At 38.8% G+C, this 23,813-nt stretch overlaps 2 protein-coding genes and 1 non-coding gene across 3 annotated transcripts; all 3 read left to right on the top strand.

Annotated features, from left to right (window-relative positions):
- The first annotated feature begins 930 nt into the window (after nucleotides 1-930).
- Nucleotides 931-7,645, top strand: glo1 (glyoxalase 1). The gene is made up of 6 exons (XM_046836242.1): nucleotides 931-1,109; nucleotides 2,835-2,917; nucleotides 4,900-5,040; nucleotides 5,122-5,189; nucleotides 6,493-6,582; nucleotides 7,109-7,645. The coding sequence occupies exons 1-6, from the start codon at nucleotides 1,041-1,043 to the stop codon at nucleotides 7,198-7,200; spliced, it is 543 nt and encodes a 180-aa protein (XP_046692198.1). The 5' UTR covers nucleotides 931-1,040; the 3' UTR covers nucleotides 7,201-7,645.
- A 992-nt stretch (nucleotides 7,646-8,637) lies between these two features.
- Nucleotides 8,638-17,165, top strand: btbd9 (BTB (POZ) domain containing 9). The gene is given in 12 exon segments (XM_046871554.1): nucleotides 8,638-8,807; nucleotides 10,336-10,535; nucleotides 10,835-11,198; nucleotides 11,588-11,855; nucleotides 12,813-13,035; nucleotides 13,466-13,585; nucleotides 13,849-13,958; nucleotides 14,433-14,622; nucleotides 14,883-14,990; nucleotides 15,356-15,434; nucleotides 15,982-16,065; nucleotides 16,068-17,165. Coding segments are annotated over 11 exon segments (1,824 nt in total). The 5' UTR covers nucleotides 8,638-8,807; nucleotides 10,336-10,350; the 3' UTR covers nucleotides 16,161-17,165.
- An 819-nt stretch (nucleotides 17,166-17,984) lies between these two features.
- On the top strand, nucleotides 17,985-18,057 carry trnav-aac. The gene has a single exon. It is a non-coding gene; the product is annotated as a tRNA-Val (tRNA).
- Nucleotides 18,058-23,813: the final 5,756 nt, after the last annotated feature.

Raw genomic sequence — 23,813 nt, 5'->3', positions numbered from 1 at the left:
TATATAACAGTTATAACAGATATATAAAAAATATATATAAATTTTATAAATAATTTCAACGTGCTCTTTGTATGACATTTTTTTGAACAAAATTATAGAGAAGCTCAGTGGTTAAGTTTCTGTGCTACTGATCGGAAGGTCGGGGGTTCAAGCAACGGTATCAGCTAGCTGCCACTCTTACGGGGCCCTTGAGTAAGGCCCCTAACCCTCAGTGCTAGATGGGCGCTGTATCATGGCTGACCCACCCTAACCTGCTCCTAACCCCGCTGGAATATGCAAAGAAAAGTTTTTACTGTGTTGTTAAGTACATGTGACAAGTATAAAGGTTTTTTCTTTTTATTTGTATTATATACAGTGCTGTGCAGGTTTTAGTAAAAAGAAAATGCAGTAAAGTAATAATTATTAAAAAAAAAAATTGGTTACTAATTTTATTTATAATAATTATACTAATACTAAATACTAATGTTACTAACACTCAAGTTTTTATAGTTTAATTAATAATAATAATAATAAAAATAATAATATGAATATGAATATGGATATGAATAATGCTACTAATAATTCTATTATAAATATTAATATTAGTGCATTAGTAGTCATAGTTGTAATAATAATATTAATATAAATTTCTATAATAGAATAAAAAGAAATATAATATATTTTAACTAATAATAAATTATGATTGGAGATGTATAATATTAATAATCATTATTATTATTATTGTTAGTAGTAATATTATTATTTTTATAATTATAATAATTGTAATAATAGTTATTGTTATTATAGATCTCATCGATTATAATTTGTGTTAATTGTAATTCTTATATAATAATTTCAGAAACTATGTATTCGCAGTTCAAATATCTGTAGTGGGCGGGGCGTGTTATCTGATTGGTTGGTATATGATTGACAGCGCGTCTGTTCCCGCCCTCTGCCCTACACGCTTTGGCCCAGCCTTGCTCTCCTCCCTGCCGAGCTTTCAGCCTGTTCTCCGGCTTTCTCGTCTTTCTCCGGACTTTAGACCCGACAGGACAGGAACCATGGCGGATCATGGACTGACAGACGAAGCCGCTGCAGCTGCCTGCAAAGATGGAAACCCGATCACTAAGGTAGAGGCTGTGAGCAGTGAGGAACATTACGATGGTGGTGGTGGTGGTGAAGGTGAATGTGAATGTAAATGTGCTTTGGGCCTTGTGTTGCTGGCAGGTGTGTGTTTGCTTCCTGGTGAGGAACCTTTAAAGAACAGGATTCCATTGAAACGGTATTGTTCAAGGCAGAAGATGGCGAGTTGCTTGAACTGTGGATTAGATTAGAACCAGGTCACAGCTCTGAAAGCAGGTCAGCTGAGTCATGGATCAGACCTTGGCTCCTGTTTGGTGTGAAACAGCTGGAGGACAGGATCCTATTTTCGTTTATGCACATCTAAGGCAACATTGTTCCACCATGCAGGATTTCACACCCTCTGAGCTTTTTGGTCACCATACAGTCATGAAATAATATAGGAATTTATCAATGAACCTATTTCATGATCATCAGGTTGTTTTTTTCCATCCAGTAACCTGTCTTTCATTCATGTCTGAAGTTCTTCCTCAAAGTATTAGATTTAGGTCTTTAACTTTAAGGAAGAGCTCTTCCTGTACTTATCTTCTCCTTGACCAAATACATGCTCTCACAGGGGTGTGCCTTGGATTACAACATTGCTTGCTTACCTGAAACACTGCTCAAAAATGCATTACAGGTACCCTGTTTACTAAACACGTGACACATCAACGGCTATTCACGTGACGTCACGTGCGATCTGCAGAAATGCCTACGTTTCATTGATGTGTGACCTGTCAAAACAATCAGAACAGCGAGCAGAGTTGCATGCTGGGTGATAAAGTGACTTCACGCCACGTGATCGACTGATAACAAATGGAAGGGAGAGCACCGCAACGTAGACGTGTAATTATGGGTAGCAAGATTCCCCTGTTTACTAAACATGTAACATGTCAACAGCTATTCACGTGACGTCACGTGCGATCTGCAGAAATGCCTACGTTTCATTGATGTGTGACCTGTCAAAACAATCAGAACAGCAAGCAGAGTTGCATTCTGGCTGACGAATTGACGTCACGCCACGTGATCGACTGATAACAAGTGGAATCGGGAGAGCACCGCAACGTAGACGTGTCGCGTGTCAAAACGCTCACCTTAACGAAGAGGAACGTATCATACAATCTCTGTCTTTATTGGTTTTTAAATAAATGAATTGTTGGTCAGAAAACATGCAGTAGTTCATTAAACCTCTTGCGAAATGATTTGTGTACTTTTGATCCAGGTCTTTTGGGGGAAAACTAGAAACCAGAAAATTCCTTTGTAGTGAATAATGTTATTATGGTAAGTAAGATTAATTTAGTCTCGTATTCGAAGATAAACGTCTGGTCATCTTCTTAGAAGCTCGTCAACCTTAAACATGATTGACTCTAAAATCCACAAGTGTGTACACACGTCTTATACATTTGAAGGAATTGAGTGGAAAAGCAGTCACTATCTTTTTTTTCTTTTATTCTTGTACATTTCCTGAGGCAATAATACATTTCTTTTGGCTTATGGTTAATTTTTTTCCTCAGCAGTGAACCTAATAACCCAATACATGCAACTGAACTACACACAATACACCAAAGATGCTACTGATTGGCATCATTTATCTGCATCAAGCTTTGTATTGTCACGTTTTCATCAAACCAGTTCTGATTATACGTGTTCGGTTATTTGACCCGTTTTTATCACACGTTAAAATGCTGCAAAGTCTTGATTTCTTACTCTGGATCATTTGTTTGTTTTCGGCATAGGATTTCATGATGCAGCAGACGATGCTGAGAGTCAGAGACCCGGTTAAATCGCTGGATTTCTACACCCGCATCCTAGGAATGACGTAAGTGTCGCGAGCGTTTCGCGTTCCGCCACGTCGGAATGTCGCCGATCCCGATTTACTTCATACGTACATCGGTAATATGTAATGGAGATTTGCATTACGGATTCTGGTTATTACCGTTAGTCAGGATTTAGCTGTTACTGATGAGCGAATGAATATTTATGGTTCCTAAAGTGCTTTTTAGAGGTGATACGAGTGGGATATGAGCGCGCTAGGTGACGCAGGAGCGACAACATGGACACTGAAACACATTCCAGACTTTTCATAATAATAATTACAATGTATGTTAATACAATGTGCAATATTACACCATGTTATGTGCAATATGCTTTTAATTCTAGCACTTTTCATATTTTTTTAAATACATTTGTATACATTTAGAATATTTCCTTTACTTTTCAATAAGTTTTCATTTATAGAATTTTGATCGTATCTGATCTTAGAGATTTTTAGTCAGAAAGGGGACGGTTTCTCAGATTTCCAAAAAATGTTCTCCACCCTTCCTGGTCTGATTTGCAGCTTGTAAAACTAAAATAACCGCCATGTTTAAAGATGGCCGAACAGACAATTATGCGTATTTATTTGCATTAAGAACAGATGTCTCAAAAGTCACTCTGAAACAAGACACAGTGGAGACCAGATCATTCCTAGAGACAAGAATTTTCCGTATGGTAATCAGGCTCTCTCACAGTCGCTGTGGAATGCGGCCAGTCTTGATCTTCGGTCTGGCTGCTTCACACGACGAGTGCTTTTCTTTTCTATAGTTCCGTACATTGTGTATAGTGTTCCACAATTCATGTCCGGACACGTTGGAATTCATCATAATCCTGTCTATGCTTGAGTTAATTTCTTTACACATGAGGGAAGTTCTGTAACGTCAACGCTAAGAGTAGAGCGGCATTAATGTTGCATCAAACGGTGTGTAAAGTGTTTTAGATTTATTCATTCATTCTTCTCCTTTTTATTTCGAAGGCCTCTAATGAGTAAATAGCTCTGACCAGGATATAAAGTGGCCCTTAGTGTCTATGGGTGCAGCTCAGACAGCTCTTTAGGCCGTAAGTCAGTATCAGTAGACTGTGTTCACGAATTCCAGTCTACACCCCGGAACGTCAATAACACAATTTTTTTTTTTTACCGAACAGACAAACAACCTTCCAATTATGTCATCAGTCGCTGTTAAAAAAAAAACAAATTATTTTCCCGAGCTGAGATTCTTGATCAAAATATGATCCCATTCCCATTAAGTGATAATAGATAGTGAAAAATAAATATGTCTGTCTGTCTGTCTATCGCTCTGTCTATAGTACTGTCTTTCAATCTATCTAAGACCTGTTTGTCCATCATCTATCTATCTGTCTGTCTGTCTACCGGTATGTCTGTCTAGCTATTAGTCTGTCTAGCAATATATCTAATACCTGTGTGTCTGTCCATCTTTCTATTTATTTATTGTCTGTCTGTCTGTCTGTCTGTCTGTCTATTAGTTTATCTATCTGTCTGGCTCGGTCTGTCTGTCCATCTCTCAGTCTGTCTATCAATCTATCTAATACCCGTTTGTCTGTCCATCTATCTATTTAATATCTGTCTGTCTCTATCTATCAGTCTTCCTTCCTTCCTTATTAATGTAGTCAAAACAAATTAGCTAATGAGTAGGTACTTACAGTGAAGGCAAGACATTAGAGCAGGATTTGGTCATTAAAACTCTATAATAAAATATCCATCTATTGCAAACAAGCACTTTCCTGCAATCCAGACTCTAAAATCACGCAAAACAATCATGTCTTTTCCTGCCATTCTAATGAAACTGCTTGATGCAGATTCATACCCAGTTTATGGTACCTGATGTGTTTAAGTACGCACCTGGAGACCTGTTCTGTTCAACCCCCTCAGGCTTTAGGGAAACATTAGACCTGGGTATAAGGTTTGTCACAAGATTTCATATATATATCTACATAAATGTTTTTTACGCCACATTTGTTTCACAGCCTGCTGCAGAAATTCGATTTCCCCTCCATGCGCTTTTCTCTCTACTTCCTGGGTTACGAGGACAAAAAAGAAATCCCGGCTGACGTCAAAGAGAGGACGGCGTGGACTTTCTCACGCCGAGCCACTATCGAGCTCACGCAGTAAGTGCGTCAGTTATATTGAAAAGATTTCGGTCGTTCATTACACTTTTCTTACTGATACTTTTTTTTTTTTTTTTGTAGCAACTGGGGTTCGGAGACAGACGAAAGCCTGTCTTACCATAACGGAAACTCAGACCCTCGAGGTTTTGGTGAGTCCCGATGTCTCATCAAATTGTACTTGGTTAGACAGTGTAGTTTTTAAAATGGATAGTGTGGGGGGAAACTCCATGTAAAATAGTACTGAACTTTATTATTATTATTAATAATAATAATAATAATAATAATAATAATAATAATAAAACTTCTGAAATTAAATAAATACGATTATATTAATTTAAAAAATATAATTATATAAATAATAAATGTAATATTGCACTCTCCAAGCAGCGCACAGTCTCGCATGTAAAAACAAACAGCACGTGGCATCAGTGATTTGCCTCTAGAGGCCGCTCTTGTAATGACAGGGGACTGAAACCCGGAAAAACTATCAGTATTACATTTTGCCGATAGTTACAGAAATCAAATATCGGTGCCGATTAATCGACAAAACCAATGAATTGGCGCCTTTAATATCAACCACATGCGCTATCGCAAGATATGAATGCTACGTACTGGGGCTGCTGCTGTGGATTATTTTAGTAATCAAGTATTCTAACGATTATTCCATCGAGTATTCGGATAAGAATTTACTTTTTCTTTATTTAAGAGCAACACTTTTGCTAAAATTGCATACAAGAATATCGGCGAAAACTAAACCCATTTAGTGAATTTAATCGCCATATTATATCAAAATACAAACATTGGAAACTTTCTGGCAGTTTCTTTGGCCTAAATCTTCTCCTCATCCCTCGCTGTTTTTGCTCCGTTCCTCCATTTTTCATTCTGCAGCATCTTCTGTGTTACCTGTCCAAAGAGTTTCAGAGTTTGCGGATGGTGCGTCAGTAATAATGGTCCGTGGGAAACTCAGTGCTCCGTGTGTAGTTAAATCGACCAATCGGATTTTTGTAATCGAGTAACTTGAGGAATCGTTCCAGCCCTACGTACACTACTCAAGCTTACAATTACATTTTATTTTAAGTTCAGTGAATTCAGAGCTCGCGGCAACGTGGGCATGTGACGTATCAAAACGATCACCTGACCGAAATCAACTGCTTCTTATGCACTGCTGAGAAGAACGAATGTCCAGCGATGACTTTTGCACCATTTACCACACATTTGACCACAAACAGGAAATTAAAATTCTAGTTTTAATAAGAAATTTAAAGTTCATCGCACTCTATTTTCCGTTATTGTCTTATACAGAAAATCTTGCAGAAGTGACACAGACAGACATTTTGTGTGAGCAGGTCTTCAGAGTTTTTTCTACTCCATATAAGAAGGTCAAGAGGAGAGGGAATGACTCTGCGTTGAGGATCAGTGTATAAATTGTGTGTGTTTTTTACCTTGTTCCAGGCCACATAGGAATCGCCGTGCCAGATGTCCACGCCGCTTGCAAGCTGTTCGAGGAGCAGGGAGTGACCTTTGTTAAAAAGCCTGATGATGGTGATTTTCTCTTCTTCCCCTCTGTTTGGTTTTATTAGTCTATCTAGCTGCCTTTCTTTATCTCCCTTTGTGTCTTTTCTTTCATTCTCTCTGTTTTATTTTTTAACACTTCCTTTATTTCTCTTTTAAATTGTCACTGAGATTTTCTTTCTTCATCACGGTGTATTTTTCCGTCTATCCTTTTGCCTTTTGCTTTTCTTTCTACTTTCTCTCTTTCCATTTTTTTTTCTTCCACCTTCTTTTCTCTCCTTCTTTTTCTTGGTACTTCTTTTTCTTGTTTGTTTGTTCGTTCTCTTCCTTTTCTTTCTGTTCATTTTCTTTCTACTTTAGTTGCTTTTTTTTTCAGTTGCTTTATGTCGCTCTTTATTTATTTATTTTTTTTTCCACCACATGTATTTGCTTTGATTTAGTTTTATCTGTTCTTCTTCCACTGTGTTTTTTTTTTTTGTGATTCTCTCGCTCTTTTTCTATTTCAGTCATATTCTATATTTCTTTATTTCACTGGCTCCCTTGTCTCTTGTTTCAGGTAAAATGAAAGGTCTGGCTTTTATTCAGGATCCAGACGGCTACTGGATTGAGATTCTGAGCCCCAACAGCATGGTGTCCATCACCTCGTAAGGACGCCGCCGCGACCCCGCGATCAGAAGCGCAGACGTTTACAGAGAAAGCTGACAAAAAGAGAACGAATGGAAAAAAATTGAGCCGTCCTTTTATGACCTCACACACGGTCCTCTTTTGGCGGAGAGGGTCAATCAGGAGCAGCTTGCGAGGTGCAGCCGGTGCTGAATGACCGAAAGAGCCGGGATGAGCCGACGAGCTTCATCATGAAACTCATCACTGACACGATTAGACACTAATAATGAAACCCGTATCACAAACTAACCTTACAAACAGCATGAACAGCTTGTATAGTCATTCCTGTCCATTAATTGGCAATTGAATTCATTAACACGGCACACTACATTTGTTTAAGAAATTTTATTTTATTATAAAGCTCTCTTCTACTTATCTCTATTACATTAATAGTAGATACAAACAATAAAACTAAATACTGCTTGTCAAATGCCTGTTTTTTTTTTCTTATTTATATTACCGATGTGACCCAATTCTCCACTATTACGTTGCAGTGCGATTCGATTTTGCTTTGATTCAACACAATGTGATTCAATGCAAAACGGAAAAAAATTACGCAATTCAATACAGCACATATAGTTTGTTTTTATTTTTTTGGTTCAGACAGACAGACTTTAGCCCTTTCACAAGCAGCCCTTTGTATTGCAAAAAGAAAAAAAAATAATTACTTGTCATTTGTACAGCACAGTGAAATTCTTTCTTGGCATTGAGCGCAGGGTCAACCATGATACAGTACCCTGGAGGTAGCCACAAAGGGTTAAGGGCATTGATCAAAAGCAGCTTGGCAATACCAGGGCTTGAACCCCTGAGCTCCTGATTAGTAATCAACCACTGAACTACCTACTTCCCCATCTCTACCTGTCCAGTGAACTCTGGCCATACATCTGAGCAGCTATGGGGTTAAGGGCTTTGCTCAAAGAGTGGCTGTTTGGTGTGATTGGGATTTGAACTCAGGACCTTTGGATCTTAAGCACTAAACTACCACCAAGGTGGGGGTGAGGCATTGGTCTGAGGCATCACAGCTACCATTACGTACTGATATGCTGCTGGTAAGAATACTCTCTAAAACATGATTTGTGAATGTCCTTTTTGAATAAATAATCAGTCTATGTTCATGACATCACGTTTTTGTGGTTCAAAGTGAATGGTTGACCCAAAGTCCTGTCTCTAGATGAATGTATGTCTTTGATACGATTGGCTGACTGGATCAATGTATGAACTTTCCAGTAGTAAGGTGTTTCCAAATAAAGTGTCCAGGGAAAACCTATTGAGGCACAATAATATCAGCAGTGAATAAAACCAGATTTGTGAAAGTCAATGGGGAATAAAAAATATGGGACCTTTCCAACATGGCGGCCTCGGTGATGTATGGTATTGACAGCTGAATACTGGTCTGCGCTCCTCGCCACCAGGGGGCGATATGATCGATCTGTCAAGCGGCGCCTTTTCTCTGAAAACATCCCGTTCGGCGCTCGGGGCTGCGAAATCTATATAAAGGACCTTTCCTTTCTAAAGCCTTCCATTTAATTGGCTTTATCGCAAAATTATCGATTTTCACACAAAGAATAGACGGATCTTGCTTTTCCTGATTGGTAAGTAAAACGATTTATTCAAATATGTACGTATACAGAGCTGGACAAACCCCATTACTGAATTCATATTCATTAAACACGTATTTTAATTGCATTTCAACCGTTTAAGACTTTATTTTCCCTTCATTTATTCTCTTTAAATACACAACAAATACTGAAACACGAATTATAACCCTTGCTATTAGCTCCGAGGTGAATTTGCGTTGTTTTTCCCTAACAGCTTTTTTGATTTTGACGTGCCCACCCCCTGCATTTTGATTGGCTGCAACTAGTCCTTTTTGCTGTCTGTCAACTTATATCAAGAACGATATTGGCTACTCCTGATCGCCTGAAATTAAAATGGCGGCGGGTTCAGGAATATTCGTTTATATCTCTGCTTTTTAGGGTTTCATTTGGGTAGTTACATATGCCTATGTGAATCATCATCTAATTGGAGATGTCTGTTTAAAAATGTTATGATTACATCCACGCAAATACACATGTATGCTGGAATTTGAGGACTGTACAATAAGGAAGTGCTTGTGTCTGTTTTCAAGGTTGCCAGGTCACGCGTTAAAATCCCTCCCAATTGTAGCCCAGTTGAAACCTGTCTACTAGATGGGTTGAGCTGGAAAGAGCTCAGCCATAGAATAAGTCTTCGTATTTATGTGGGTCTTTAGGCATTTTACAGAAAGGAATATACGGTTGTAGATTACTGATATCGGTAGGTTCGGAGATTTAAGTCCTAGTATTGCCAAGCTGCCACCCTGGGCCCTTGAGTAAGGCCCTTAACCCTGTGTGCTCAAGGGGCGCTGTATCATGGCTGAACTCAGAATCCTAACATCTGGGATATGGCGAGCAAGAATTTTACTGTGCTCTAATGTCACAAGTGAAAAGCCTCTCAAGCTTTGACAGCTTTTTACAATTGGGGTTGCCAAGTTATACCCCATGGTGATGCTGGGGTGGCAATCTAGGGTGGCTGCAATACTATTTCATAGCAATTCCACCCCTTTGCTTCTCCAGCAAATATGTGTGTCCTGAGAGGTCCTAAAAGGCACACAGCTATGCAATAATTAAGCTTTATCTTTTGAAGTAACACATTTACCATCATTATTCAATGATATGCGTTATCAGAATCACTCTTACCTAAATCACGTTATCATTTTTAGTTAGGAATTCAGACCGTGGACGCAGTCCGTCACACACTCTCTCACACCTATGTGCAGTTTAGCATAGCTAACCCATTTACAGAGAGAGTGGGAGTAAAACAGGAAAGCCGTGGGAACTTGTGAAACACTGCTCAGACGGTAACCCGAGCTCAGTATCTCCACCATGCTGCCCTTATGATGATGATGCTCATATTACCAAAAAAAGCACAATAGATGAAAAGAACTTGTGTATCAGGTCAGCTGTTACTGCTATAAGCATTTTTTGATGATAACCCAATGATTAGCTTCTAAAGCATATCCCTATTGTTTAATAGGGTGAATGCTGCTTGATTATTCTACATCCCAGTAATCAAAAAGGTCATCATCTTTTTTTTCAATAGATGTAAGTGGCAGCCATGAGCGACAGCCACCCTCTACGCCCGCTGGGCTCGGCGGCTGAGGTCGACCACATGCACCTCCTGTCCGAGCAGCTGGCAGCGTTGGTGCCCGCCGAGGAATACAGCGACGTCACGTTTCTCGTGGAGGAAAAGCGGTTTCCTGCTCACAGGGTCATTCTGGCTGCTCGTTGTCAGTACTTCAGGTAACACTTCACTTTTGTGAAATCTTGTGCATCAGTAGTTCGCCTCTAGAGGCCGCTCTCGTACTATATAATTATTTTCTCGGCCGCTCCAGCAACTGATTTAACCCGGAAAAACTACTCGTATGGATTTTGCCGATTTTTTTTTTCCAGCATTTAATTGTTGTGTTGATAAATCAACAAAACCGACGAATCGGTCGACCTCTACTGCTCCATGAAACAACACTAGATATAATACTACTATTTACCAGCCGGTTAAGCTTGCAGCCAACACACTTCTTTCCCTGCTCCTCATTGATCAGAGCCCTGCTGTATGGCGGGATGAGAGAGTCTCAGCCGCAAGCCGAGGTCCGCCTGGAGGACACCCGGGAGGAAGCGTTCTCCATGCTCCTGCGCTATCTGTACACAGGCCGAGCCATCCTGAGCGAGGCAAAAGAGGAAACGCTGCTGGACTTCCTAGGCTTGGCGCACCGCTACGGCCTGCAGCCACTGGAGGCCTCCACCTGTGACTACCTGCGCACGCTGCTCAACGCGCAGAACGTGAGTCTGATCTTTGACGTGGCCAGTCTGTACCACCTGAGCAGCCTGGCTGAGGCATGTTGCTCCTACATGGACCGGCACGCCGTGGAGGTGCTCAAGTCCGACGGCTTTCTCGCACTTTCCAAGGTTAGCGACAAGGAGACGCACTGATATACTGATATATATAATTACTACTACTACTGATAATAATTGTAGTAGAAAATTTATTTGACTACCCATTTAAGGGGATTAATACATTTATCTTATATTTTTAGTAGTATCAGTACTAGTATCAAATATTTTTTGAAGGGGATTTATTGTTTTTTAATAAGCATAAAGTCGAATAAATAAAAGCGTGTAATTTGTACTGAGCAGGCAACAGGCTGATGTTATTGCATCATATGCAGTATAGGAAAACGAAAGTTGGTGATAATTGATACTAAGGTTAATAGGTAGCAGGAATGACAGAAATGTGATCATGTGAACTTTACATTTGACCCTCTGACTTTTTGTGTCGTTCGCTCTCTGTTTCTCAGTCTGCCCTGCTGACGGTGGTGCGGCGAGATTCGTTCGCGGCCAGCGAGAGGGAGATCTTCCAGGCGCTATGCCGCTGGTGCAAACAGAACAGCGAGGACCCCGGAGCACGCGATGTGATGTCAGCGGTACGGCTGCCCTTAATGAGCCTGACCGAAATGCTGAACGTGGTCCGGCCCTCTGGCCTCCTGAGCGCCGACGAGCTGCTCGACGCCATCCAGACTCGCTCGGAGAGGAGGGACATGGAGCTCAACTACCGCGGCATGCTCGGTATTTACTCTATATTCCAAACAAATGATGGAATATTAGCCACCAAGCTAACAACTTGGATCTATGACGGAGTATTTCTGTGCCAAATACACTTCTTGTGGGAGTTTCAGAGTTTTTTTTCTTCCAAGCATTCTTTGTATGGACACGCAGCAACCAGAGCACCAGAGCAGGAGCTCGAGCACGAGCAGGAGCACACCCACCACCGTGCTTCATTCGGTTACAGAAGTCGTCGGCAGAAGAACGTCTTCAAAGAAGTGTGTTTTTGGATGTGAGGAAAGGAGAACCTTATTTAGCACTTCCCATATAGACACCATATAGACGCATCCTGCTGAAATCGGCGTTGCTGCTGCTGTTCTTGATGTTCAGACTCGGGATCCGATTCCGGATCAAAAATGCGCACACTCGCAACTCTTTTAGCTCCGCCCACAGCCACGCCTCCAGGGGTTTGCAGAGAAGCGTAAAGCTGTATCTCGTTTTATAAATCTGATCGAGCTAAGACTAAAGATATAAAGGATGCATTACTACTCTATAGGTACTCGAGATTAACATGAGATTGGTCAAAACAGTGTGTGTGTGTGTGTGTGTGTGTGTGTGTGTGTGTGTGTGTGTGTGTGTTCTGTCACGTTTAAATTCCTGTTATCAGGGAAGATCAGGATATGACCTTTTGAGAGGTTAAAGGATTAAATCAACATCACCGTAGAGTTTCGTCTTGTAGAATACGCATGAAATAAAAAGCAAACAGCACTCGAGTACCCACACGTACAGTCTGTGTAATTGGCGGTTCTTGTTTGTTCTTGACCACCTTCTTGACCACAAGTTTGTGCTTATTGAAAAATCCACACACCTTTAGACTTCTTTAAAAGCCCACTTTTATAAATACTTAAACATTCACCTGCTTTTGAATTTTTTTATGCTTTTGCTGTGATTCTAAGTCTATTCTCGTGTGTGTGTGTGCAGTGCCAGAAGAGAACATAGCCACAATGAAGCACGGCGCCGTGGTAGTTAAAGGGGAGTTGAAGTCGGCTCTGCTGGACGGAGACACTCAGAACTACGACCTGGACCATGGCTTTACCAGGCATCCGATAGAAGAGGACGGACGCAGTGCAGGGATCCAAATCCGTCTGGGCCAGCCGTCTATCATCAACCACGTCCGCCTGCTGCTCTGGGATAAAGACAGCAGGTAAAAGAAATCGCTTTAAAGGAGCTTCACAGGACCAGGGTTTTTTTTTATAGTCACTGGTTTGATAGTTGTGCTTGTGCCAGCTTTCCTTCAGATTTTCCGATTTGCTGTACTTTCGTTTAATACAAAATGACCAACTGGTAAAGAAATACAGAATACAAACTTGTACATTTTTATTGAATTTTCAGTGGAATTTTATTTTTTTTAAATCTGTGGTTCAATATAAAAGTAAAATAGTAATAGAAATTATTTTCAATATTCAATCGAAAAAGGATCGAAAGCGTTTGGTTAAATTGCAAAACGAATAAACACAATGTACACACCCCTGATGCTTTTTAACACTGTTGTTGATTTTGTTAATTAATATTTGGCTTAAAAAATAAAAAAGATGCCTAAGAAATCATATCTAAATCTGTTCTATCCTTCTTAGATCTTACTCGTACTACATCGAGGTGTCTATGGACGAGCTGGATTGGGTGCGTGTGGTGGATCACTCCAAGTTCCTGTGTCGCTCCTGGCAGAACCTCTATTTCCAACCCCGTGTTTGCAGGTTAATGTTATTTTGCACGGATGAAACACTGCCACCTAGTGGCGCAAGTAGTGCAGCAGCGTGACGCGAAACAAACAGGATTAAAGGATAAGACATGAAATCCGTTTAGTGCGTGTATCTCAACTTATCATTGAGATGATGAATAATTATTACTTTATAATTAACATTTATTGACATTTGGCTGAATAGTAATACATTTCACACTTTGTATTATTAGTGCAGTCAATAACGCGTTGCCTCGTGTCAATGGCGTTTTTGTACAGGTTTATCCGTGTTGTTGGGACACACAACACCGTGAACAAGGTCTTCCATCTGGTGGCTCTGGAGTGTATGTACACACAGCATCCTTTCATCCTGGAGAGCGGCCTTCTGGGTAACCTGGTTGATATTTATGTGTTATTTGATAGACTGTAAATGCGTGATTATAGGTTTCTTTTTCTCTGTTTGTTTATTTATTTAATGTTTATTTACGTCTAAAAAGAAATGGCAAGACACGAGTACAAATTTTATGACGGTTCCAGGGAAAGGTGGAAGCAAACCGTCTGAGAACCTTTGAAAAATATTAATTGTCCGTATCACTTTAATAGCAGTAAATGGTAAACTTCATGGTCCATATTCTCCTGCAGACAGTAGGTTCCTGTTGTTTCTTAGTTAAATGCAGAAACACACTAATTGGACAGTTAATGATTGCAAGAAAGTTCTGTAAAGCTGAAATGTTAAGGAAAGTTTTTTTTTCAATGAAATTAAAGTGGAACATCGGGATATTTTATAGATTTGTTCGGTCAACTTTTGACAGGTTTATATAGCGTTATAAACTCCCGCAGTTACTCCGAATGACTTTTTCTAGTCCCCAGTGAGAACATAGCGACGGTTCAGACGTGTGCGAGTGTGGTGGAAGGCGTGAGCCGCTGTCGAAATGCCCTGTTAAACGGAGACACAAGCCACTACGACTGGGACTCGGGATACACCTGCCACCAGCTGGGCTCCGGAGCCATCGTCATCCAGCTCGCCCAGCCTTACCTAATCAGCTCCATAAGGTACAGTCGTGGCCATCATCTCCTCTTTCTGCAACAAAAACAATCAATAAAAAAGCCAATTCAGACTTGAGAATCTAGGAATGTTCAAGTTAAGCTTTTCTGAAAATGATTTGCATGTCATTTTGGTTTCTGATAGTGATAGGTCATCTGGCACATTTCAGTTGGAAATAATAGGAAAAATTGGAGTAGGATCATATGACTTGGTAATATTTATACAGTATATTAAAAATATATATATAATATGTTGTATGTGTTTGTAGGTTGTTGTTGTGGGACTGCGATGAGCGAAGTTACAGTTACTATGTGGAGCTCTCTGCTAATCAGCAGCACTGGGTCAGAGTGGTGGATCGCACTCGAGTGGCATGCAGGTGAGATTTTTCAGGAGGTATCATATATAAATGGGTTTTACTGAAACCTTTATTCTCAATCTCTGATTGCACATGACACATGACCTTTTGCTCAGAAGTTCGAGGCACGCATTTGTATAGTTTGTCTTTTGGATGTGGTAGCATTCGATTTTTCCTGCTGTAGAGCTCTGACTCTATTGAACATGTTTGGGATGAATGTGAACACTGACACCCCTCACATACATCAGTACCTGACTTCACTAACACCCTTCTGCCTAAAGGAGCTCAAATCTACACAAGTACATCTTCCCAGTCAGGTGTCCACAATCTATTGTCCCTTTGTACATTTAAGTAACTGACTCAAACTCTTTGTCTTTTCTACATAGGTCATGGCAGACTCTGCGTTTTGAGAGACAGCCGGCTTCCTTCATTCGCATTGTGGGGACACACAACACTGCTAATGAGGTGAGAGTAAGGTCACCATTTGAGTTTTTTAGCATTTTCTTGTGGATTTTATCGATATCTAGGTTTGATCGTACTTCCCGATAATCACTTAATCGACCGCTAGTTTTTGAAAAAACTAATAACAATCCGTGTATAATAGTGCTGAACTTTATTACAAACATAACAGTATTGAATCGTTTGCTAAATAAAATAAATATGAATTTATTAATTAATAGATAAATCTTCTTCATAAATAGTAAATATTGCGCTCGCCGTGCAGCACGCATACTCGGTTGTAAAAACAAGCAGCATGTGTTGTCAGTGACACGCCTCTAGAGGGCGCTTTCGTAATGACAGTAGACAGAAAGTCGGAAAAATGGTATGGAAAAATGGATTCAACTATTTGTGCCGATTAATCGGTCGATTTTTGATAGTTAATGTTATAACATTTGTAGTAACAGGAGCTGCACAATATTACCCGAAATTATAAACAGAAAAAAGTGGTGTTTTTTAATTTATGGAAATTTCTGTGGTAAAAGAGGAATATTCTTGTTGTTTCTCACTCCAGGTGTTTCACTGTGTGCACTTTGAATGCCCGGCTCAACTGGACACTGAGGTCAAAGAGGGCACACCGGGCTTGGATCACCCAAACGCAAACCACAGTACCCGCATGCTCAGCACTCCCAGCCACAGGGCCTCTCCTCCCAGAGATCCTCCACTTCGTCTTTGCACACATTAGGAATGTGAATCTTGCAGTTGTTTTTTTTTTTTTTTTTGCTCAAACACACCAGGCGCTTATGTCGTAGGATTGTGTTCCAGCGTCACGTGCTGCTAATAGTATCTAAAAAATATATTTATTATGAAGGTGTTTAGTTCTAGTAAAGGGGAAGATGATGATGGTGGTATTTATGAAGGCATTGCTGTATATAGGCATTTCGTTTATTCTGTTCCATCTACTCCACAGTCTTTTGTTTTGTTTTATTGTGGGTATCACTTTTAATGAATGTCATCTTTTTTTTTTTTCCTTTTTTCTGGAAGAATGCATGATATTAGAAGTGAAAATATCAAAATATGAGTATTGCTTTCTTTTTTTTTAATATATATTACAAATAGTAGACAGTAAGACACAACAGACACAAAAACTGGAGTTCCATAGAATGTAGACATGAAAGAGCAGGGTTAAAAAGGTGTGTGTGTGTGTGTGTGTGTGTGTGTGTGTGTGTGTGTGTGTGTGTGTGTGTGAGAGAGTGTAAATGCAGAACACCCAGAATTGTTTTACATTGTTCTTATTGCTTATAGACAGGGTAATAAGATACAAAAAAATGCCAGGGTGGTAATTTCATACAACGTAATGAAACTGTAAAACACTTTGTCCCTGTTATCACTTACGGTATAGCAGGTATCACCAGCCTCTTCCTTTTTTTGACACTGTTTTTGAATAAGGCAAAGCACAAGCTGCCCCTTGAGATGTGCATGAGTCTAAAAAAATTTTGAATACAACTAAAAGAACTCATTTGCTGGATCGGGATCTGATCAAACAGTGTTAGATACGAATCAGAGTGTGTACCTGTTTTACTCTGGCCTTTTGTACTGGATTGTATAACTGCATATTGAGATGTTTTATCATATAAAGACTGCGATCCTGTGGAAAAGCATTACTTACGATCTAAAGGCTACAATTTCCTATAGTCTGTGTATAACCACAATTTCTATTCAGTCCATGGATTGTTGATTAAACGATGTGGAATATGGTTTTCTCGTCGCACTCAACGATGTCTGCAGGTCATATTCGAGGTAAACTCTGACTTAAAGTTGTCAATTAGCAAATGGGTGATAAAACTAATTCTCCTTTTCTTTTTCTTTTTCATATGGCACTGTGAGATCTTGAACCAGTCATTTCTATTCGGGTTAGACAATGAGGGTGGTTTTTGGGTCGAATCCCTTGGTTGAACAGATCATGTAGGGAGATTGAAATGATCAGAAGGGTGTGTAGGATTAGAATTTATTACTGTGATGAAAAATAATGTATGGTTTAGAGACAGTGGTATTGAGTAAAAGATAGGAGGTGGAGCTGGAGGTAGCAGAGCTGAAGATGTTGAACTTTTCGTTGGGAGTGACGACGATGGACAGGATTAGAAATGAGTTTATTAGAGAGACAGCACATGACAAGGTGAGGGAGGTAAGATTGAGATGGTTTGGACATGTGCAGAGGAGGGACATGGGGTATATCAGTAGAAGAATGCTGAGGAGGGAGGAAAAAAAGGAAGGCCAAAGAGGAGGTTATGGATGTTTATGGTGAGGGAAGACATGCAGGTGGTTGGGGTGAAGGATGATCCGCTGTGGCGCCCCCTAGTGGGAGAAGCCGAAAGAAGAAGTCTGATAAAGAAAATGACTGAGTATTTAAGGGACGTGGTTTTAATCGTTTATTCGATTCATTTATTCGTATTTCTTGGGAATAACGGAAACGGTTATACAAATGAAAATATAAAAAATGTTTGAACTTTATAGATTGGTAGAATTTTCTTTTTAGTTGTTGTATTATCATTCATATTTGGAGGGTCTCCGCTATGCGTTTCCGTAGTGTAGTGGTTATCACGTTCGCCTAACACGCGAAAGGTCCCCGGTTCGAAACCGGGCGGAAACATGTTTTTAATTTGTTTTGTTTTTTCTTTTCTTTTAAAATACATATCATAATTAAATACATGTATTAAAAATATATAAACTAAAATACTAAATATATAACAATTACTCGAAGAGTAAATCAATGTAATATTCTGTATAATGTAGCATTTAGGATAATCAAGGTTGTAGCACCATGCTTAGTGTATAAAAGTACACATAATATAAATAGATGAGCAAATTTATCGCTACTGAACAAGACCGTATAAGGACAATGTTGTGTTATTCTTATTTACTATAAAACTGTTGTTTTGCAGTCAAACCACTAGATGGCGCACCAAAGTGAAGTTTGGGTTTTCTCCAGAGGTTCCTAAATTTTGATCCACCTCCCCTGATCTTCATTTTCTTTTTATACCACAGCAGCCCTCAAATCTCTGTCTGAATTCTCCTGACATCACTTCAGTAATGTCGGTAAATCAAACCACAGGTCTGTATGATGTTTATAAGACTGTGTCTGTTTTTTTTTAATCAGCAGCTTATTTACAGGTTGCAGACGTATCAACGTCTTCTCAACTTCTCCGAGCATCAAACACGTCAAGTCAAGTAGGCTTTTATTGTCATTTCAACCACATAAATTGCAGTGCACGTTGAAACAAAACAACGTTCCCCCAGGATCAAGGTGGTGCATCAGACAACATAAATTAACTACACAAACTACACAAAACTCCAAACTAACAAATAACAAAAAAAAAATTTAACCTAATGAGCACATCTTAATGTTTCAGCTCCACTGATCTTATTATCTTAACTAATATAAATGGACATTCGTGTCACCCAGTTGAGGATGGTTTCCCTTTTGAGTCTGGTTCCTCTCAAGGTTCTTTCTCATACCATCTCAGGGAGATTTTTCATGCCATAATCTTCCATAGCGATAAACTTATAGGCACTAAATGTATAAATTCCATCTTGATAACTTCTTTCTCTTTGAAAAGTAGGAATAAAACTGAATTGGATTGACGTACCGCCTCATTAGCTTGTTAAAGCTTTGACACGGATTCTGCAGATCGATGTTCTGAGGAGGAAAACATCTACCACTGGTTACAATAAATCACCTGATCTAATTGCTAATCTAATAATAAAAGATGAATATTGGGGCGTCCATGTTGTTGTTTTTTCCAACTTTGTCCACAGAGGTCAAAATTAACGACAGGCTCCAAGGTTCCACTTCTGAGACTCGTTACATGTTGATGGAGCAGCATTAATAACTTCATTTTCCTCAAAAAAAAATGTTTTTCCATCCATCAACATCAACCTTTTGTTAGAAGTTTGAATTTACTACTCTCTCTCATACACTGACCTGAGAGGATTTATTAGATTATGTGAATTGAATGCAAATGAACTGTGGCTTAAAACACACTACAGTATGTGTTTGGCGTTCACCTCCCACACACACACACACACACACACACACACACACACACACACACACATTTGTTATGCAAACTTGTAAAGGCTTTCAAATGAATATATTTTGCTAATGCTGTAGAGCCTTTTTTTTACCAGACACATCTCAATAGCGCTGACCCAAAACTTACTTTCTTTTGTTAAAGTAATTACTGTGAATACGAATTCACAATTGTTCAACATGTTCCTTTCCTTGCTCTTTAGAATCTGACTTGAAAAGCTAGCTTGAGTGTTACGTAGCATGTAGTTAGCTTGGTTTCTGTGAAAGAATTAAAGGAGCTCTTTAATCAGCTGAGCGCCATGTTCGTAGCATAACCTGCCACTTAGCTATATACTATTTTAAAAGTTTTTCATGACTAAAATTCATATTTAAAAGCTGTATATTAGCGTTTTCCACATAGTCTGTGTACTTATTTAGGGTTGTTATCATACTAGCCAACATGTGAAAGACTGCAAACAAACCTAAAGCTTGTTAGCATTCGCTTATATTTTCCTTGAATCCTCGGTGGAAAAGAAGCTCCATATTTGATTGTAAAGACTTTTTCTACTTTTACATTTGTACTCAAAAGTAAACATTGAAAACCTCGATTTACCATGTTCTTCTTTAACTCGAATACATTTGTGCTGACGATTCAACTTTCACCAGAGGATTCAGCTGTTTTTGATTGTTTTGAAATTTCACTTTCATGCGAGTCTCTTTTAAAGTTTTGCTTTATACAATCATACGTTTTCATTCCTGTGACATCTGCAATATCTCTGATTATCTGGTTATGAATGTTGCCTCACTTGGAAACCTTAAGCACAGTGGAACCTCAATACTCGTGACCTTGACACTCGCTACCTCGATAGTTCGCGACTTTTCGTTTGGATCCGGACTGAGATTAATTCGCGAAAAATCATTCGCGAGAAGCCGCGAGTGGCTCGAAAGTTAGGAGTAACATTTTAATTTGTACTAATAAATTACATAAAAAGGTTTGAAAAACGATTTTCTTATTGTATTATTCATTTAAAGTGCTAAATAAAACATTTCTGACAAGTAATTTACAATTTTTGTTGCATTTACACTACAGTACATGTACAATTCCCCTCTCAAACCTCGCGATTTTTTGTTACTCGTAGAACGAAACCCCCACGCGAGTATCAAAGTTGCACAGTACTGTGAATACTAATTGTTCGACTGTTCAACATCGTCCTGCTCGTTTTTTATCATCTTTTTAAAAAGCTAGCTTGAGGGTCACGTAGCATGTAGTTCGCTTGGTTTCTGTGAAAAAAGAACGGTGAGAGACTGCAAACGAATGCTTGTTAGCATTAGCTAATGCTTTCATTCATTCCCTGGTGAATATTCCATTGTGAATCCTTGTTCTGCTTTCACTTCAGTACTTTAATTCAGTACGTCGTTAATCAAAAGTCAAGTTACAAACTTTTTATCATGTTCTACTTATAATTGAAGGAAGTTGTGCTAACACTTCAACTCTCACCAAAGGATTTCGTTGGTTTTTTTTTACGTATAATTTTACTTTCCTGTGAGAACTTTTTAAGTTCTGCTACATACAATCATACCATTTTTTTTTTAATTATTCCTGTGACCTCTGCTTTATCACTGGTTATCCGGTTATGCGAACGCTACTTCGCTCGCTAACCTTTAAGAATATGATTTGACGAATATTGATTTTCGGTACAGTATGAAATTAGATTTTTAGACTAACTGACCCGTGTCCTTGAATGTGTTCACCAGGACCTAAGAGAGGTTTTTCTTTGTGCTGAGCTTGAATGAGGAGCTTAGCTAAGTAAAAACTTTTTGTTGAGGAACATAAAAGAAAATCTTCTTGTTCGGGTTTATGCTTGTTTGAATTTTTTTATTCAACTGATAAATAAAAATCCATGATTAGCTAGCAACTATTTCTTATTCCAACTCTGGAGTACATACTCCCATTTCTTTAGTCTCACATTCTTGGCATTCATGAAGGAGAAGAATTCCCTTCTTTATCCCAGTTATTGTCTCTTACTTCTTTTGCAGTTAATTCAGGTATGTGGGAACAAAGATGGTCAGCTGTCTCACTTCTTCACACAAGCTTGCTTTTTTTATCCTCAGTGGAATGTTTGTGAATCAAAGCGGTAAAAAGAAGATTCCAACTGAGATGAGTGCACCAACCTTCTGTAGTCTGTGCCACTTTAGTGATGCTTTAATCAGCAGATTAATGGATAACAAGCTCACAAGGCTACAGGACAGGGTTTCGGTCGCTTTGTTATAAATGTAATAAGTAAAATCAGATTTATGAGTTAGATAAGACAGAATGTCTATTGATTCTTTGTTTTTGCTGATCATTTATTTTTATTTTTTTAAAGATTTGTAGAGGAAAAAAAGCTGCTGTTTCTCTCATGCATTTTTTCTGTGAGGATTTCTGAGGAGAAAATGCGAGAAAATGATACAAATGCAAAAATGCTCATTTATTTTTTAATTTTAGAATGGTTTGGTTCAGTTGTCATGTGCAGAGAAGAAACATGGGGTATATCAGTAGAAGAATGCTGAGGATGAAGGTGCCAGGCAGAAGGAGATGAGGAAGGCCAAGAAGGAGGTTTATGGATGTGGTGAGGGAAGACATACAGGTGGTTAATTTGAAAGCGGCAGATGAAGAGGACAGGGTGGTATGAAGACGGATGATCCGGGAAGTAAAGAAGTAAAAATACTTCGTTATTGTACTTAAGTAGATCTTTCTGGTGTCAGTATTTTACTTCACTTTTTCTTTCATTCATTGCATATTTAATTACAAATATTTGTACTTTCTACTTCTGACTTTTTTTTTAAACCTTGTTACTTTAGTTTCAATCTATTTAGTGACATGATCAATTTTTTTTTCCCAGCATTGTGCACCTCTTTCAGCCAGGCACTCATTTTATTAACGTGCGATTAATGCATCGTGCCTTTGTGTTTGACAATTTTAATAAAAAATGTAAATAAATAAAACCTAATTTGCAAATAAATAAGATTGATTTAATATTTCTGAATTTTCTCTTGTGTCTTTTTTTATTGTACTGCTTCAGAGAGGCCTTTGTGCACTCCACTGCCTGGTATCTTCCTTTTAAATGAATCAAATCTCCTTTGAGAATGCGCTCAATATACATACTCTCCTTTTTTCTTGACACCCATTGTGTAGGCAGAAGGAAAGGAGAAAACTCAAACTTTAAAAGTTCCAGGATGCTCTTACGTGTAAACTTGGTCTTTGAATCAAGTCCTTTATTTATTAGCTGGGCATGTATACGTGTGTTGAAAGGGGGAAAGGGGAGATACGTCTTTGAATATTTTTGGTGCATCTCAGGAGGCTTCCAGTTCTGAACCCAAACTAGGCAACAAGTGCAAAGGAAAGTGACACACTGGAAATAAATTGATTGTTTTTGCATGCGTTCACCCCGTGGCCACTTTACCAGATACATTCAGCTTCAATGTGCATTCATTAACCACTGTGTAAACCTAACTACTGCTAGCCCAAATGTTTCTGTTCACACTATGGATGCCAAGTCCATCCACCACTGGCTTCTTCTGACCAGGTAAGGATTATATCATTGGTATAACACATATGAGCATTTGCTAAGAAATTCATAAAACATTTGGCGGTGCAGTGGATTACAATATATCGACTCTAAACAGTCACTTCCTCATCGGCTTCTCAATTTTCTTTCTCTTGTAGACCAAAAAGAATTTCCTGTAACCAAGAAAAAGTGCAAAGTCCCCCATCCTAAAGGTCTCAGCTTCTGGTACTGAGGACTCCTTTCAAGATGTTAAATAAGCTTCTCCTTGCCAACAATCTCTTTACATCAACATTCTGACATTTTTCTTTCTTACACAACAGCACATTAGTATTTTATATTATATTAATAACCTTAAATTATGTAGAAACCCTATAATACAAATTCATTCAGTGATTCACAGTTACATGGAATACACAGGAAATTACTAATAACTGTGGCTAATAAATAGCTGGAATGAATAAAGTGTTTAGAACTATGCCAGTGTGTTAATACTGATGTAATATACAAATAATATTTTCTGATGTGGTGTTTTATCATTAACTGATCAACAACAGGGTGTAAGAGTAAATGTATAATGATTAAATACATATTCATAAACTGTTTATTGTTTCCCCATTTTGTTGTGTTACAATCTGGAACTGAAATGATTTCATTGGGACTTGGAAAAACACATTATATTTCTATAATGTAAAAATAAATGTTAGCTAGTTGTGATTGCACAATCTAATCAAAATAAAAAGAGTGAAGCACGGTGGTGGTAGTGTCATGCTGAGCATTACTTACGGTTTC

Source organism: Silurus meridionalis, chromosome 2 (genome assembly GCF_014805685.1).
Source record: "Silurus meridionalis isolate SWU-2019-XX chromosome 2, ASM1480568v1, whole genome shotgun sequence".
Lineage (NCBI taxonomy): Eukaryota > Metazoa > Chordata > Actinopteri > Siluriformes > Siluridae > Silurus > Silurus meridionalis.
This window is presented reverse-complemented; position numbering and strand designations above follow the sequence as displayed.